Source organism: Geotrypetes seraphini, chromosome 6 (assembly GCF_902459505.1).
Source record: "Geotrypetes seraphini chromosome 6, aGeoSer1.1, whole genome shotgun sequence".
Lineage (NCBI taxonomy): Eukaryota > Metazoa > Chordata > Amphibia > Gymnophiona > Dermophiidae > Geotrypetes > Geotrypetes seraphini.
In genome coordinates, this window is record NC_047089.1 from 7,252,460 (window position 1) to 7,270,621 (window position 18,162).

General features: G+C 44.4%; 1 protein-coding gene across 6 annotated transcripts in view; it reads left to right on the top strand.

Annotated features, from left to right (window-relative positions):
* Positions 1-18,162, top strand: part of ARAP1 (ArfGAP with RhoGAP domain, ankyrin repeat and PH domain 1) — a 331,554-nt gene that overhangs the window by 230,190 nt on the left and 83,202 nt on the right. For all 6 annotated transcript variants that reach the window (XM_033947923.1, XM_033947925.1, XM_033947924.1 and 3 more), the window contains 3 exons: positions 7,086-7,220; positions 14,641-14,776; positions 16,367-16,469. In XM_033947923.1, coding sequence (XP_033803814.1) covers positions 7,086-7,220; positions 14,641-14,776; positions 16,367-16,469 — 374 coding nt within the window. The remainder of the gene's footprint in view (positions 1-7,085; positions 7,221-14,640; positions 14,777-16,366; positions 16,470-18,162) is intronic.

An 18,162-nucleotide genomic window follows, 5' to 3' on the forward strand; every position in this document is an offset into this window, starting at 1 on the left:
ATGATAGAGACTTACAAGATCATGAAGGGCATAGAGAGAGTAGAGAGGGACAGATTCTTCAAACTTTCAGAACATAAAAAAACAAGAGGGCATTCGGAAAAGTTGAAAGGGGACAGATTCAAAACGAATGCTAGGAAGTTCTTCTTTACCCAACGTGTGGTGGACACCTGGAATGCGCTTCCAGAGGACGTTATAGGGCAGCGAACGGTACTGGGGTTTAAGAAAGGATTGGACAATTTCCTGCTGGAAAAGGGGATAGAGGGGTATAGATAAAAGATTACTGCACAGGTCCTGGACCTAATGGGCCACCGCGTGAGCGGACTGCTGGGCGCGATGGACCTCAGGTCTGACCCAGCGGAGGCATTTCTTATGTTCTTATGTTCTTATGTTCTTATGTTCTGCACCAAATATAAAACCCAGGGGTTTACGTTTCATTTTTAGTGATAGAGATTTATTTATCACTTAGTTCTATTTTATTTCTTGTGTACTGTTTGATTGCGTATGTCTCTCCTAACTTGCATTGGATTTTAAGAAATAGCGGGCTATAAGTTTCATAATAAATATACAGACAAACAAATAGTAGCCAGCAATTCCTGCCCATCAGTTTCTTGATCTCAGCAGGTTCTGTGCTGGCTGTAATTGATCTACTGCTACTATTTATCATTTCTATAGCGCTGAAAGGCACATGTAATAGAAGGTCCCTTCTCAGAAGAGCTTATATATAGGGGTTGGGGAGTTTCTAGCAGAGAGAACAATAGGATGGACATAGGTACGTATCTTATGGTGAACGGGAGTTAGGCGTTGAAAACGGCCTTGGGTAAAGTGGGCTTTTAGTTTGGGTTTCATTTGGTCCAGGGGTGGAGAGCGAGAGCCGCAATCCAGTCGGGTTTTCAAGATTTCCCCAACGAATATGCGTGAGATCTATTAGAATGCCCGGCCTCCATTGTACGCAAATCGATCTCGCGCATATTCTTTGGGGAAATCCTGAAAACCCGACTGGATTGCAGCCTTTGTTCCCTCACCTTCCCCGATTTGGTCTATAGCTTTCCCTTTGCGCTCCTCACTATTCATTTAATTCAGCTTAGAATTTACGTTCTGCTTAATCATGAGTCTAGCTTAAAAAAAATATATTAAAATACAATTTGCATAAAACATCCTAAGTCAAAATAATAGCATTCGCAATATCCTAAGCCGAATGAGCTTGATTTTCTAAAAGGATACCTACCTGAGAAATCCAAAAAGGCACCCGGTACTTCTGTGTTTTATAAAAGAGGCTCCAGGTACCAGCCCAACAGCTTGCAAGAGTCAGCGGGTACATGGATGCCTTTTCTTCTGCAACTATTACTATTTTATGGTGCTACCAGATAATAATAATAATAATAATAATTTATTTTTTTGTATACCGCTATACCAAAAGTTCAAAGCGGTTCACAACAGAGTAAAAGAAAATACGTACAATCAATATATATATTAAAACAGTCAAAAAATGCATCAATTAAAAGTTGAAAAGCCGGAGAAGTAAACAGTGCCACGACTAAGATGTAAACATGTCAAGCAGGCGTGTCTTTAGCGATTTTCTAAAGTCAGAATAGGAAGTAGCCTCTAATATAGGTTTTCCAAGCCATGTATTCAATTTAGCGGCCTGAAATGGTAACATTCTATCGAAAAACTTCTTATAGTGACATGATTTTAGATGTATGCAGTGCTGTACATTAAACACGCAAGACATGGACCCTGCCTAAAAGAGCTTGTAATCTAATTATGACAAGTATTATATTCAGTATTTAACCATATAAAGTGAACCGCATAAAAATAGGGCTGTGTTTTGCGCCATCCTATGTTCCGTATATACTTGAATATAAACCGAGATTTTTAGGCCCCAAAAATGGGGGTCTTGGTTTATGTTCGAGACTTTCCCCTCCACCGCTGCCGCAAGCTCCCCCTGAACCGTCAGACGCTTGCTGCCTCAGTCAGCATGTGCCTGCACCTCCATCGGACTGGAGCTAGTGTTCCCTCCTTCCCAGGCCTACCGTGATTTCCTGGTGGTCTAGTGGCAGTTCCCATTGGCTCCTGTCCATTCTTTCTCCGCAGTAAAAATGGCCACAAAGACTTCCAGTGGCTCCACAGTAGGCCAGGAGAGATTTGTTCTCACTTGGGAGGAAGGGAATGCTAGATCTGGTTCGGTGGGGGCATGGGTGGGGACGTGGGGACGCATTGACTGAGGCAGCAAAAGTCTACCGGTTAAGAGGGTTTGCAGCAACAGAAGACTACCAGGAGGGAGGGAGGGAGAGTGGTAGGGCTCCAAGGGAAGGGAAGGAGAGGAATTTTTCCCCTGAAAAGGGTGGGTAAAATGGAATCTCAGTTTATATTCGATGGGTTTATATTTGAGTATGTGTGGTATGTCGTTACTTTTTGCTTTTAAACACTGAACAGTGACAGTTCTTCGCATAAGTGAAAGCTCTCACAAAATGGCCGGTTTTGACTTAGGCACTAGCTCAGGAGTCTGCAACCTTTTTAAAGCAGAGAGCTATTTTATCCTCAATGTTTGACCCAAGATTTACAAAGAGATGCAATGGGTTGAGAAGGGGGTGTGGGATACGATTTTTTAATGCGATATGGGGCATAAATGCATTTAGCTCCAAAACAAAACTTAAGGTACTTACAGAAAATAAAGAAAAACAATTAAATGAATCTCTTGACACTATATTTCTACACGGAGTTGTTTCATGTTCAACATTCTTCCCTCTTGCATCCGCGTCCATCTGTCCCACTGTTCCCTCTCCACCACCACTTCCAACATTTCTCCCTGTCATCTCTCTCTTCCCCAGGTATCTCTACCTAACTCCTCCCCCACCACCATGTCCAATAATTCTCATGTTCTCCCTATGCCCAACAATTCTCCCTTTCTATTTCCTCCCCCACCTCAGCATCTCTTTCCCTCCCTTCCTCTGTCCTTCCATCCTATGTCCCAAGTTCATGCCCCCTCCCTTCCTTTCAGGCAGCCATACGTGTTTTTTCACAAAGCCATGGGCAGCGGTTCCAACACGTTGCACACGGCTGACCCGGAAGGCTTCCCTCTGACATTCTCCCCCTGAATAGCTAATGCCGGTCAGAGGGAAGGCTTCCGGATCAGCCGTGGGCGGTGTGTTCGAGCTGCTGCCCAAGGCTTTGAAAGGAAGGAGGAGGAGGCTGCCAGGAGACAGGGACACATCGCGGGATCCCCATAAGAGAAGAGCCGCAACCATGTGGTCAAAAAGCCGCTGGTCGCCAACCCCTGTACTAACTGGACATATGCAGCGGTTAAGTGCCACAGAATATGCCCTGTTAGCCTTGGACAAGCAATTTAAACAGCTAGGAGCCGTTTCTGGCCGTTTAAATTGCTTTGAATATCAACCCTCTTGTCTTGCAGAGTGGAGGAGTGGCCTAGTAGTTCGAGCAGCTGTCTCATCAACTTGAGGTTGTGAGTTCAAATCCCACTGAACCCTTCATTGCCCCAGGTACTCCCATCCTCATTCAAATTCCTTTTAAAGGTAGAATACACTCAAAAGACAAGTTGGATGGTAAATCATTCACACGTTTTGTTTTGGAGCTGTGAAAGCTCATCCAGTGGCTTCCTATGGACCCCTGTGTTAACACGGCCTGCCCTGATCTCAGGCCCATCCCACCTACCCCAGTATTCCCCTCATCCCCTCCTATTATCTGTAAAAGTTTTTTCTCCTCCTACTGCTACTTGTCACTTCTATAGCGCTAAAAGGCGTACACAGCGCTGTACATTTAACCTACAATCGACAGTCCCTGCTCCGAAGAGCTAACAACAAGACCCTCTACTACCTTTTGAGTAATAACAGACTGCCTTGAGAACCTGCAAAACACCTTTCTGTGGTTAAAATCTTGGTGACTGTATATGGTTTTGAACTCAGATTGTTTTGCCTTTTGAAGTTCCCAGAACGTCTTTCCCCCGATCTGTGTTCCACTGCTGTAGGTTTTGCAAATTCCCTGCCACCTGCCTTACGAAAAACGACTGAATCACATTTATAAATAACTCCTGGGGCATGAGTCACGCTCAGGCAGTGCCAGACGGCTGTCTGCTTGGTAGGGAGCGCAGAGAAGGAGAAGGATGATGGTGGAGGGAAATTAGCCTCATTACTTATCGAGGGGATGGAGCTCAGTTGGTGCAGCTGGAATAATATGACAGCTTCAGTGAGAGTTTGTCTGAAAGGTGGTTAAGACGTAGTCAGGTGAAGTGGGGTTTGGAACTGACCTATCCTGAATGATTCAGGGCTGCATTTTGAGTGCAGGGTGCCTTTAATGCTGTGTTTTTTAAACTGTGAGTCAGGACATCAGTGGATGGGGGTCACAAGCAGGGCTGCTCCCCCTCCCTCTGCCTAGACTGGAAGTCAACATGGAGCCTGCGAGTCAGTGACCGCTGCATTGGCAGGCCCTGCCCCCTCCTCCCGGGTGCCTTCCTGTTAGATCAGTGTCCCGCAAACTTTTTTGCTGGGTGGCGCAATAAACTCCCGGCTATGATTGGAGGGCACCCGGAAATGTGCGAACGTCGACATGATGACATCACATGCAAGCATGCCGACATCTGCTTTCGCGAAGCCCCTCCAGACCGGGCCCTAAGCTGCCAGTGGGGGGGGGGAGGGGGTGCTGGAGCAGGAGATGCACCGGTGAGGAGAAGAGGCAGTCAGCCGGTGCCAGCGTCTCGTGGCGCACCCGGAATCTTGCTGTGGCACAAAGTTTGCGATACACTGAGTGAGATTGAAAACCCATGTTTCTGTGAGAGTACAGCAATAGCCAGAGCCTCTGCGGACTGTGGCTAGTGCTGATAATCAGTGGCGTAGAAAGGGTGAGCGGCGCTCAGAGCAGTGGCGTACCTCCCCCACCCCCGCCACACGCGCGCCACCTTCCCTTCCCCGTACCTTTTTAACTTCTTCCTAGGCACGGGTCCCAGAAGTGATGTCGGAGAGAGCGCCAATACCGACGCAGGCAAGTAAAAAAACGATACGGCACCGTATGCCTAGAACAGACTGCCTGAATCGGTACGTCAAACTCCGTTTTGGCAGTGATAAAATCTAGGCTAAAAACTCTCTTTTTTGAGACTGCTTTTAATTCTTAACTCTGACCCACCCGTAAAGAACCCACGTCCATTTTGTCACTCCCTCTCTAATTCCCTATCCCAATTGTCCTGTTTATCTGATAAGATTATAAGCTCTGTCATGCGGGGATTGTCTCGCACATGGTTAACGTAATGTAAAGCACTGCATGTGCCTGGCAGTGATACAGAATTAATAAGTCTGTTATTGAGAAAGACACGGGGGAAGCCTCTGCTTGCCCTGAATCGGTAGCATGGAATGTTGCTACTCTTTGGGATTCCAGAATCTTGCTATTCTGTGAGATTCCGTATGGAATGTTGCTACTCTTTGGGATTCCGGAATCTTGCTATTCTGTGAGATTCCGTATGGAATGTTGCTACTCTGGATTTTGGCCAGGGACTAGGGACCTGGATTGGCCCAAGTGAGAATGGGCTATTGGGCTTGATGGACCATTGGTCTGACCCAGTAAGTCTATTCTTATGTTCTTGTGTTCTTAGTTGTAGCATAGACGAGATGCACAGTCACACATGTAAGTTAAAGACTACTGTAATTTCTATGTGTTTTCCAGAAATCTAGGCGCGAGCATTTACACCCACTCTATATAAGTATAAGTACTCTTGTCAAAATATAGACATGAATTTGACCTAAACTAGTATTCTATAAAGAAAAATAGATGCCTTCCAAAAGATACCCCTTTATGGAACCGCTCTCCATCAGTGGAATTTTGTTGATAAATCCAATGCCAGGATGAACATAAAACAGGCTAATCTACAAGAGTTTCCGATGTAGATCCTTGGAGGGGCCTTTTCGATAGACGTCTAAGTCTGACTTTGGATGTTTTGAGAAAAACGTCCAAAAATCGGGTGGAGAAAATGTCTACTTTCGTACCTGCAAGACGTTCAAGTGCCGGTTTATGCCATCTTTTGGACGTCTATCTTTTTTGAAAATGAGCCCCTTAGTGTAACAAGGTCAAGGAGCAAAGCAAGTTCAGATAAACACAACAATATCATGACTAAAAGGATTCTATGTGAAAAGATTATGAAAGTTACAAGGCTTTAAGAGATCCCGTAGGACTGCAGATGGTGTTTTCGCTTCTCTCTGCAGCCTTTTAGGAGGTTCTGAGTAGAGAATGACACGGTGACAAAATTCATCACCGTTCCCGTCCCCGTGGGAAACCATCTTCATGTCATTCTTTAAGGAGAGAGGGAAGAATCAGTGTATGAATGGCCACAGCCACTGACCTGCAAGCTTTGCTCTGAAGAATGCCGGTGTAGAAGGACCGAGGTTGAAACAGACACTAGAAAATGACAAGGGATTATTTCCCGCGGTTATCTGCGGGGACGGGAAAGGTGATTAATTTTGTCACTGTGTCATTCACTAGTTCTGAGTCCAAAAAGATTGGCTTCAAAGGACTTGAGGTCATCTTTCAGATTTCAGGATGTGGTAGAAGTGAAGATCCAAACTAAAAGAACCAGAATGCTGCATGTCCGTGTGCTTTGAAATGACTTATCTTTTGTGAAAGCATTTGATTTCCTGCAGCTTCTAGAAAGAAAAACAATTGCACAGGATAAAAGGTCAACAGAAAACATCACAGGAGAATTTTTAGCCAATTTGTTAATTTTGTGCTATAGGGGCAGAAGCCCCACTGTATTTTTTCCAAAATGTTTCTTCTTGCACAAAGTTTCCTCTTCCAGAATTTTCTAAAGACTCGCTTGTCTGAAAAACGATCCTGTAGGGTATTTTGTATTTGTGCTCTTGAAACATGTAATTCTTGTTCTTTTCAATTGTGCATTTTAAGTGGCTGTACCTCACGTTCTTGTCTGATTGTAGAAGTTCATCCTTTCTGCCTTTTTATCCTCCTCTGCTTTAGGGATCCTTGCATAACTATGTAACAAACTTTATCTAATATCCCCTTTTGTAAATTGGTTGGCAGGGCACTCCAGGTCCTGATGGTTACTGATTTTTTTTTTTTTTAATGCTCTGCAGAAATCCCTCGGGTGGAGTTGAAAAGCAACATGGAAAAGCAGTATTATGTGGCTCGTCTCTCCATCACGCATAATGGATATTTGCATAAGACCGCTTCCATGAGCAAAGCTGTCCATGAACGTAAATCCCGTGAAGGTAGGTATTGTGCTTTAGAGGAAAGAAGGCAGATAATGGGCTTATTATTGCTGAGACCCCTATAACAAGTTTATCTTTATAAGATAAGTGCATCATCAAAAATCCAATGAGATTTATTATATTTCATATTTCAAAAATTTTTTTGAACCTGGCCTGTGTTTAGAAATTTCAAGATTTGAATTAGCTTTTATTACTTTCACTAGTTCTCAGAGAGTGATTTTTTGAATCAATTATGCAATGACTGGACGGTAAACTCTTACCCCAAGAGAGGGTTGTCACTCTCTCTTCAGAGTTTCACTTTTCTGAGCATATTATTATAAATCCTTTTCACTCTCTGTGCACTAGTTTTCAGTACAGTCAGTTCCTATTTTGGTTATTATACACACTTTGGCTGACTTTCTTCATAATCTTTCCCTGTGTATAGTGTGAACACGATTTAAAAAACCCAGCAAATGAAGGCTGATGACACCTGCTATGTATCTGTGACATCATCAGACTCCATTTTCTTAACAATTAATGGAAACCTTGATTCTTTTGCAAACAGATGCTAGAAGGCCACACCTCTTAATGTAATCCCAATGACCTGAAAGTCCAGTAAGGAATCCTAGTGTATACACCGTGTTTCAGAATAGCACCAAATCAATCAATCAATCAATCAATCAGTCTACAGTAATAAAACCTGGCTCTCAAATTGTCCTGTGACAGAGCTATAAACTGATCATGCAAGAAATATGTGGTGTGATAGAGATTCTTTGCAAACTTCACGTAATAAAGGTACTTCGAGATGTCAAGTGAACAAATGAAATTGATAAATTTGCACAGAAAGACCTGCCGAATTTATTTGCACTGACAAATGCCCACCGTTTGCTGTGATGCTTTTATAGAGACATTTACAAGTCTCCCTCCATATGTGCGAGTTTGGCATTGGCGAATTCGGTTACTCGCGAGCCTCCCGCCTCCCGGACCCCTCCACCCCTTACCTTAAAGCCCTGGTGGTCTAGCGGTGAAGCGGGGCAGGAGCGATCTTCCTACGCTTCTGCCCCGTGAAAGCAATGATCAAAAATGGCTGCTGAAAGTTCCTGCGACAGTCTCACAGGTTCCTGCGATCTTGCGAGACTGCTGTGGGAATGTGCGGCAGCCGTTTTTGATCGCAGCTTTCACGAGGCAGGAGCGTAGGAAGATCGCTCCTGCCCCGCTTCACCACTAGACCACCAGGGCTTTAAGGTAAGTTGTGGAGGGGTCTGGGAGGCGGGAATTAAGGTTTGGGGGCCCCTAAAGTTATTCACAAATACATAGTACAGTAAAACATTGGTTTGCAAGCAGAATTCGTTCCGGAAGCATGCTTGTAAACCAAAATGTTTGAATTTAAAATTAAATTTCCCCATAGGAAATAATGGAAACTCAGACGATTCGTTCTACAAACCAAAAACTTTAATATAAAATACTCTACTGATATGCGCACTTATACTGCGCGCTTGAACTGCGGGTGAATTGGGCGTGATGCTTTTATTACGTTAGCCGCGCTTGGCGTGAAATGTGTGCATGTTGCGTGCACTTGAACTGCGGGTGCATGTATTACCTTCAGCCACGCTCAGCGATGCGATGCGCGTATGTTGTGCGTCATTGACGTGACTGCGCGTATATGTGCTTGTACAGGAAGACGACGCTCGTTTATCGAGTTAAAATTGCATAAAAGGTTTTGCTTGTCTTGCAAAACACTGGCGCACCACGTCTCGCTATCCGAGGTTTGACTGTATTTGCCGGGGAGCGTACGCCACTGCTTTAACGGTGTCATCGGTGGCGTGCTAGTCCAGGGGCTCCCACTCCTTCCGAGAGACTGCTGCAATTCATTAGTATCTCACCGGTTCTATTTATTTTTCACATTTATAACCCGCCTGCAACTAATCGGCGTAGAACAGGGGTCTCAAAGTCCCTCCTTGAGAGCCGCAATCCATTCGGGTTTTCAGGATTTCCCCAATGAATATGCATGAGATCTTTTTGCATGCACTGCTTTCAATGCATCTTCATTGGGGAAATCCTGAAAACCTGACTGGATTGCGGCCCTCGAGGAGGGACTTTGAGATCCCTGGCGTAGAATATGAACCTACAAAGTAAAAGAAAAACACCGACTGACCATTGTTTTTCAAGACACATTTTAAGATGGGTTATTTTAACACAGGTCCCATTTTATGCAATGAGATCGAGTTGCTAATAACTAGGCTTAACGGTGAAATATCACATCTTGAACGATAACTTCCCCCTTTAATTAAAAAAAGAAATATCTCTAGAAATGGAAATCATAGCCATATGTAATAAAGTGAGCCAAGTATAGGACATGAGGTTGGCTCGTAGGCATTGGTGGAATGAGGCATTATGACATCACAATAGGAGGAGCCTCTGAAAAGTTCTCAGCCCAACCAAGAAGGGAATGATGTGGAGCCATGAAATGTACGAGCTATTCCACACTTTTCTCGACACTTTGTTTCAATGAGGCAAATGCATCTGGCAAATGGGCACAAGTAGAGGGAAACCAAGCCATTGTGACATCACCGATGAGGCTGGCTCTTAGGCATTGGTGGGATGAGGCATTATGATATCACAATAGGAGGGGCCAAAGAAAAGTTCTCAGCCCAACCAAGAAGGGAATGATGTGGAGCCATGAAACTTACGAGTTATTCCACACTTTTCTCGACACTTTGTTTCAATGAGGCAAATGCATCTGGCAAATGGGCACAAGTAGAGGGAAACCAAGCCATTGTGACATCACCGATGAGGCTGGCTCTTAGGCATTGGTGGGATGAGGCATTATGATATCACAATAGGAGGGGCCAAAGAAAAGTTCTCAGCCCAACCAAGAAGGGAATGATGTGGAGCCATGAAACTTACGAGTTATTCCACACTTTTCTCGACACTTTGTTTCAATGAGGCATATGCATCTACTAAATTGTCTTGATGATGGCCCTTGTGATGTCCATATGTAAGATATGTGCATATTTATGGGAAAGGGCTTAGATGGAATTTTTATATATATAAGCATACAGTAGGTGAATAGGACGCTGATATAAGCGGCTGCCAGTCGTGTACCAACCACGCATCGGCATCCCATTCAGAACTGTGTCTACAATCCCAGCATTATGCAGGCCTACATTTAAGGCATCTGTCTCGCATCTACGGAGACGCGTACCAACACTTAAGCCTGACCAAGGCCACTTCCGAGCGAAACCATGCCCACACCCCACCTTGGGCATGCTTAAGCATGGGTATGCATCTCCATAGACTTACAACAGAGGCCTACAATGTAGGAGTCCTTCCTTGGACAATTAAAAAAAAAAACCTGTGTCCCGATTGGCTGCGAGACAGCGATAGGACAGCTAACGCCAGCTGCCATCGGGACGCGCATTTCAAGAATCAGGCCCTACAAGCTTATATACTATTATTCTAATGAAATGCACATGTAATCAGCATGTGACTATATGAGTGTACTCTATAGTAAAGAATGACATAGGGACAAATTTGTTCCTGTCCACGCAAGAACTCAATTTCCCTGTCCCGTCCTCGTGAGTTTTGTCCCTGCTCCATTCCTGTAAGCTCTGGCTTAACTGCACAAGCCTCAAATACTTATGATGTTAAAGTGTTTGAGGCTAGTGCAGATGAGGGCGGAGCTTAGGCATTGGTGGAATGAGGCATTATGACATCACAATCTGAGCTCTAGAATGTTGCTACTTAGGATTTTAAAGCGTTTGAGCTTGTGCAGACGAGGACGGAGCTTGTAGGAATGGGGCAGGGACAGGAAAAGAACTCGCCGGGACAGGAAGGAAAAATCAGTTCCCATGGGAACAGGGAAAAATTTGTCCCCGTGTCATTCTCTACTTGGGAGAACAATATAGAAAATTGAATAAATAAATAGTGTGAAGCGTTTCAGTCTTTGGGAAGCAGAGCTGAGATTGTGACGTCATAATGCCTCATTCTACCAATAAGAGCCAACCTCATCAGTGATGTCACAATGGCTTGATTGTCCTTTACTTGGCTCACTTTTACTACACTTTGATTTCTAGAGTGGGGCAGTGTAGAGAATGACACGGGGACCAATTTTCCCCTGTCACCACAGGAACTCAATTTCCCCCTCCCGTCCCCGTGAGTTTTGTTACTGTCCCTTTCCTGTAAGCTCTGCCTTAACTGCACAAGCCTCGAACATTTATGATTATAAAATGTTTGAGGCTTGTGCAGATGAGGACAGAGTTTGCAGGAATGGGGCAGGGACAGGAAAAGAACTTGCGGGGACGGGATGGAAAAATTTGTCCCTGTGTCATTCTCTACTCTAGAACTACCCTCCAGTGACATGATAGTCAAACCCAGTACAAGTGGCTTTGTGTTTACAAGTCAGTTTATTATGTTTGAACTGAAAGGTACAATTAAACCCCCTTTGAAAGGCGCCAGTCAATGGATTTTGGCAGTCCTGCAAGAAGCTGAACCTTTTTAAGTGACAAATGGAGGCTGCACATTTTTGAGTTGCCTCTTCCTCTCTGGGAGCTCAGCCCACTTTCCTGTATTTGGGAAGTATCATCGGTGGCCTTTTGGGTGTTCCTTCTCTCTTCTTTAAAAGATGCTCTGCATTTCCATAGGACATCATTGATTCCCTCTTCCTGGGGGCTGAACGTTTTCTGAGCCTTGGCTGGAAGCAGTGGCGTAACGCTACCGGTTCAAAGCTCGCAGTTTACAAGCACAGGAAAGTTAAGTGACCTGCTCATGCTTAGGGGACAAGTTTCAAGCTGAGGATCCGTAGAACTGTGTTTTAGAATTGAATGGTATAATGTTTATTTAGTTTTAACATTTATATACCACAGTGATTCCCAACCCTGTCCTGGAGGAACACCAGGCCAATCGGGTTTTCAGGCTAGCCCTAATGAATATGCATGAGAGAGATTTGCATATGATGGAAGTGATAGGCATGCAAATTTGCTTCATGCATATTCATTAGGGCTAGCCTGAAAACCCAATTGGCCTGGTGTTCTTCCAGGACAGGGTTGGGAACCACTGATATACCACTTATAGCCTAAGTCAGGGGTAGGCAATTCCGGTCCTCGAGAGCTGGAGCCAGCTCTGTTTTTCAGGATATCCACAATAAATATGCATGAGATAGATTTGCATCTCAAGGAGGCAGTGCATGCAAATCCATCTCATACATATTCATGGTGGAGATCCTGAAAACCTGACCTGGCTCCGGCTCTCGAGGACCGGAATTGCCTACCCCTGACCTAGGGCAACGAGCAGAGAACAGATCAGCTAGGACAGGGATAGGGAATTCTGGTCTTCGAGAGCCGGATCCAGGTCAGGTTTTCAGGATATCCACAATAAATATGCATGAGATAGATTTGCATCTCAAGGAGGCAGTGCATGCAAATCCATCTCATAGATATTCATTGTGGATATCCTGAAAACCTGACCTGGCTCCGGCTCTCGAGGACCGGAATTGCCTATCCCTGGCCTAAGAGGTTTAAATTCAGTACAGAAGCATTTTTCCCTACCTGTCCCATTGAGCTTACAGTTTATCTAATGTACCTGGGGCAGTGGGGCATTAAGTATCTTGCCCAGGGTCACAAGGAGCAGTGTGGGATTTGAACCCACAACTACAGGGTGCTGAGGCTACAGCTATAACCACTGTGCCCCACATTCCCAAAGTACCAGTGGAAGAAATTGTAGATTTGACCTTTTTTATTGGGCTGTGACAAGCTTTAAAGAGCTCCGCCCACTCATCAAGTCAATGCAGATGAAAGCTGTCCCAGATGAATTGCATTATTCTAATAACAGGGCAATTTGATGGCCTTTCTCTCATTTTTAAGTGCAGACCTCAAATCTTAGGACTAGAGAATGACACGGTGACAAAATTCATCACCGTTCCCATCCCCGTAGATAACCGCGGGAAACCATCTTCGTGTCATTCTTTAAGGAGAGAGGGAAGAATCAGAGTATGAATGGCCACAACCACTGACCCGCAAGCTTTGCTCTGAAGAATGCTGGTGTAGAAGGACCGAGGTTGAAACAGACACTACAGAATGACAGTCTCTGGTATCCAGAGCAGATCTTGTGATGTCATAATGCCTCATTCCACCAGTGCCTAAGAGCCAATCACATCAGTGATGTCACAATGGCTTCATTATCCTTGGCTCCCATAAGAATCAGAGTATGAATGGCCACAACCACTGACCCGCATGCTTTGCTTTTAAGAATGCTGGTGTAGAAGGACTGAGGTTGAAACAGACACTACAGAATGACAGTCTCTGGTATCCAGAGCAGATATTGTGATGTCATAATGCCTCATTCCACCAGTGCCTAAGAGCCAATCACATCAGTGATGTCACAATGGCTTCATTATCCTTGGCTCCCATAAGAATCAGAGTATGAATGGCCACAACCACTGACCCGCAAGCTTTGCTTTGAAGAATGCTGGTGTAGAAGGACTGAGGTTGAAACAGACACTACAGAATGACAGTCTCTGGTATCCAGAGCAGATATTGTGATGTCATAATGCCTCATTCCACCAGTGCCTAAGAACCATTCACATCAGTGATGTCACAATGGCTTCATTATCCTTGGCTCCCATAAGAATCAGAGTATGAATGGCCACAACCACTGACCCACAAGCTTTGCTCTGAAGAATGCTGGTGTAGAAGGACCGAGGTTGAAACAGACACTACAGAATGACAGTCTCTGGTATCCAGAGCAGATATTGTGATGTCATAATGCCTCAATCCTCTAGTGCCTAAGAGCCAATCACATCAGTGATGTCACAATGGCTTCATTATCCTTGGCTCACATAAGAATCAGAGTATGAATGGCCACAACCACTGACCCGCAAGCTTTGCTTTGAAGAATGCTGGTGTAGAAGGACTGAGGTTGAAACAGACACTACAGAATGACAGTCTCTGGTATCCAGAGCAGAGATTGTGATGTCATAATGCCTCATTCCACCAGTGCCTAAGAGCCAATCACATCAGTGATGTCACAATGGCTTCATTATCTTGGCTCACATAAGAATCAGAGTATGAATGGCCACAACCTCTGACCCTCAAGCTTTGCTTTGAAGAATGCTGGTGTAGAAGGACTGAGGTTGAAATAGACACTAGAAAATGACATGGGATTATTTCCCGCGGTTATCCGCGGGGACGGGAACGGTGATGAAATTTTGTCACCGTGTCATTCTCTACTTAGGACCCAAGACGCCCACTTCAGTGGATTCAGTCTGCCAGCGTTCATTGCTTATCTTGGTACCTGTTCTGCATTGGTTGCTCTTCCTTTTCGTCTTCTTAACCAACGATGTTGCTCCAGGCTCCCAGCAGATGAACTAGGTGTGCCTGTGGTCACTGCCTCACACACCGTATGGCAACACTAACGGCACAGTTTGTTTCCTTTCTGTCTTCAGAATTCAGTCGGCGGTGGTGCGTCCTCAACGACGGAGTGTTCAGTTACTACGACAGCGACCGAAATTCTGCCCCGAATGGAGAGATCGCCATGACGGAAATTGTGTGCCTGGTTGTCAACCCACCAGACACCCACGGGTGAGCTCCTGACTTGCCCTACATTTAGGCATGGCCATCAGGATAATAATATCTTGTATTACACCCAAGTCTAACCCCTTTCACCTACATCCCATACCCAGTCATTTCAGAGCTTCCTTTCAATTGAAAGAGTCCCTCCTTCTCTACATTTGCACCATAGACATATTTAAGTTTCTTTATCATATCTCCCTCTCCTGCCTTTCTTCCAAAGTATACATATTGAGATCTTTAAGTCTGTCCCCATGATGAAGATAAAGTGACCCTCTGGATAGACTCCATCCAGTTTATATATTGTTTTGAAGATGCGGTCTCCAGAATTGCCCACAGTACCACTCTAAGGTCTCCCCAGAGACTTATACAGAGACATTATCGCCACCTTATTCCTGCTGGCTGTTCCTCTCCCTACGTACCCAAGCATCTTTCTGGCTTTTGCTTTTCACCATTTCTACCTATTTGGGTGCATTAGGATCCATCAGATATGATCAACCCCTGGTCTGCTCTTTTTGTGCACAAAAGAACTTCACCCCTTATACTGTACTGCTTTCTTGGGTTTTTCCATCTCAAATTCACGACCTTGCATTTTTTTTGAACATTAACTCTTAACTGTCATGTTCCAGACCATTCTTCAAGCTTCTCTAGATACCCTCCTCAAGGTGTCCACACCTTCCTGGTTGCCCAGTCAAGCAGAAAGTGATGAACCAGTAGAAGTGGGTCTTCACTCTTTAATTAACGAGTGATCATGTTCATTTGGACAAGCTACAATATATTATTAATGAGGCTAGCACAGTCCATTGGTAGACCCACCCTTATTTATATTCCATCCTCCCCCGAGAGCTCAGAATGGGTTACAGTTCAACATTCACAGTGTTACATAGTAACATAGTAAATGACGGCAAGTCTGCCCATAAGTTATACCCATTAAATAATACATGATTAAATTAACTTGTCTCTTTGATATTTCTGGGCCATAGACTAAAGTCCACCTGGTATTGGTTTAGGTTCCAAATGCTGAACTTGTCGTCCAAGCTTACTCCAGCCTCTCCAACCATCCCGTTGTTTGCAGGATATCTACCATAAAGTCTGGCCGGTTACATCCTCATGTTCCAAATTAGTGGAGTTCCCATTGATGCCCATACATGGGACACAGACCGTGCAAGTCTATCCAATACCGGCCTTAGTTCTTTCATTTACATCCTTCATTTTCTAATTAGAGATTCTCTATGTTTATCCCACGCTTTTTGAATTCCATCACCGTTTTCCTCTCCACCACTTCCCTCGGGAGGGAATTCCAGGCATCCACCACCCTCTCCATGAAAAATAATTTCCTAACATTGCTCCTGAGTCTTCCTGCCCTCTAGTTTTACCAATTTTTCATTCTAGTTTTACCAATTTTTCATTCTAGTTTTACCAATTTTTCATCTAGTTTTACCAATTTTTCATCTAGTTTTACCAATTTTTCATTCTAGTTTTACCAATTTTTCATTATAGTTTTACCAATTTTTCATCTAGTTTTACCAATTCTCATGCTTTCTTTCCAATGTCTTTCTCCCCTTGCTCAACCCTTTTTCTCATGTCTTTTTCCAATTGCAGGTTTGTAAGCACTTTCGAAATCTACACTGAATCGGAGAGGATGTACCTTTTTGGGCTGGATAATTCCGAGGAGGCAAGAGAGTGGGTCAGTTCCATAGCCAAGGTAAAAATAAACCAAAAAAAAAAATCTTTACCAGCTCTTTGCTTGCTAGATTACATCTCCCTCGGTGGCTTGCAAAATGGGACTCTACCATTAAGATGAGTTGAAAATACCTAGTAAGGTACCTCTTAAGCCAAGACGCCAGCTGTTAATTTTGGGTAGCTCCCCTGACACTAAGGGCTCCTTTTACTAAGCTGTGATAATGGTTTTAGCGTGCGCTAAATTGCCACGCGCGCTGGACGCCAACGCCAGCATTAAGCGGGCATTAGTTCTAGCCGCGTAATGCGGGTTTAGCACGCGCTAAAATTCTGCGTGCGCTAAAAACGCTATCGCAGCTTAGTAAAAGGAGCCCTAAGCCTCAATAAATACACTTCTCCCTCCATATTCGCGGTTTCAGCATTCGCGGTTTCGATTATTTGCATTTTTTTAGCTTGCTGGCTCCTCCCCCCCCCCCATTACATCAGCTTGCATAGCGAAACCGCTGATTCCAAGCGTTTACAGAGAAAAATCGCTGATTCCCGGCACTTTCTTCACCGGGTTTTGCCTCTCCTTCAGGAACAGGCCAGGTCTCCCACCATGTTATTCGCGGTTTCACTATATTCACGATGGTTTTTAATAGAAAACAGCGAATAACATATGAACAAGTTATTTGCGGTTTTTCAGTATTTGCGGTTCTGTTAATCCCCTATCGCAGCGAATACGGAAGTCTCACCTGAGTCTTGCACAGGGGCATCATTACCTCCTTTATCCTCTCCCTATGCACCCAAGCATCCTTCTAGCTTTCGCCATCCCCACTCTGTTTAATCTGTTGTGCGATTCCCGGCACTTTCTTCACCGTGTTTTGCCTCTCCTTCAGGAACAGGTCAGGTCTCCCACCGTGTTATTCGCGGTTTCACCATATTCACGATGGTTTTTAATATTAAAACCATTCTATTAAAAACCATTGTGAATAGGGTGAAGCCACGAATAACATGGTGGGAGACCTGGCCTGTTCCTGAAGGAGAGGCAAAACACGGTGAAGAAAGTACCGGGAATCGGCGATTTTTCTCTGTAAATGCTTGGAATCAGCGGTTTCGCTATGCAAGCTGACGTAATGGGGGGGGGAGGAGCCAGCAAGCTAAAAATATGCAAATAATCGAAACCGCGAATGCTGAAACCGCAAATAACATATGAAAAAGTTCACGGTTTTCATGCATTCGCGGGTCTGTTAATCCCCTATCACCGCGAATACGGAGGGAAAAGTGTACATGTAATTAAGGTTGAATGTTGCCATTGCCAAACAGGTTATGCTTGCTAAGGACTTTACGGAAAAAGCGATGTCACCTGAGTTCACGTGCTTGAAAGTACCTGCTGTAATTTAGAAGCGTTGATTGCATCCTCCATGCCAAACCCTTGTGTCATGCCTCGGCTTGGTGCAAATGACAAAGTCCTCTTCCGTAGTGCAGTGTCTTTGTACGCTTCAATGTTGTGGCCCAGTGAGGTTACAGGTCAAGTTGGACATGACTGTACATATGTACATGTCAAAACCTTTAAGGGGGTAATAATAATAACTTTATTTTTGTATACCGCAATACCACAAGCAGTTCAGAGCGGTTTACAGAGGAAGAGACTGTACACAGAAAGACTTTCAAATTACATTAACATGCCAAGAGTAGTCAAGATTTATCCGGAAGCATTTCAAAGATACAGCAAGGCA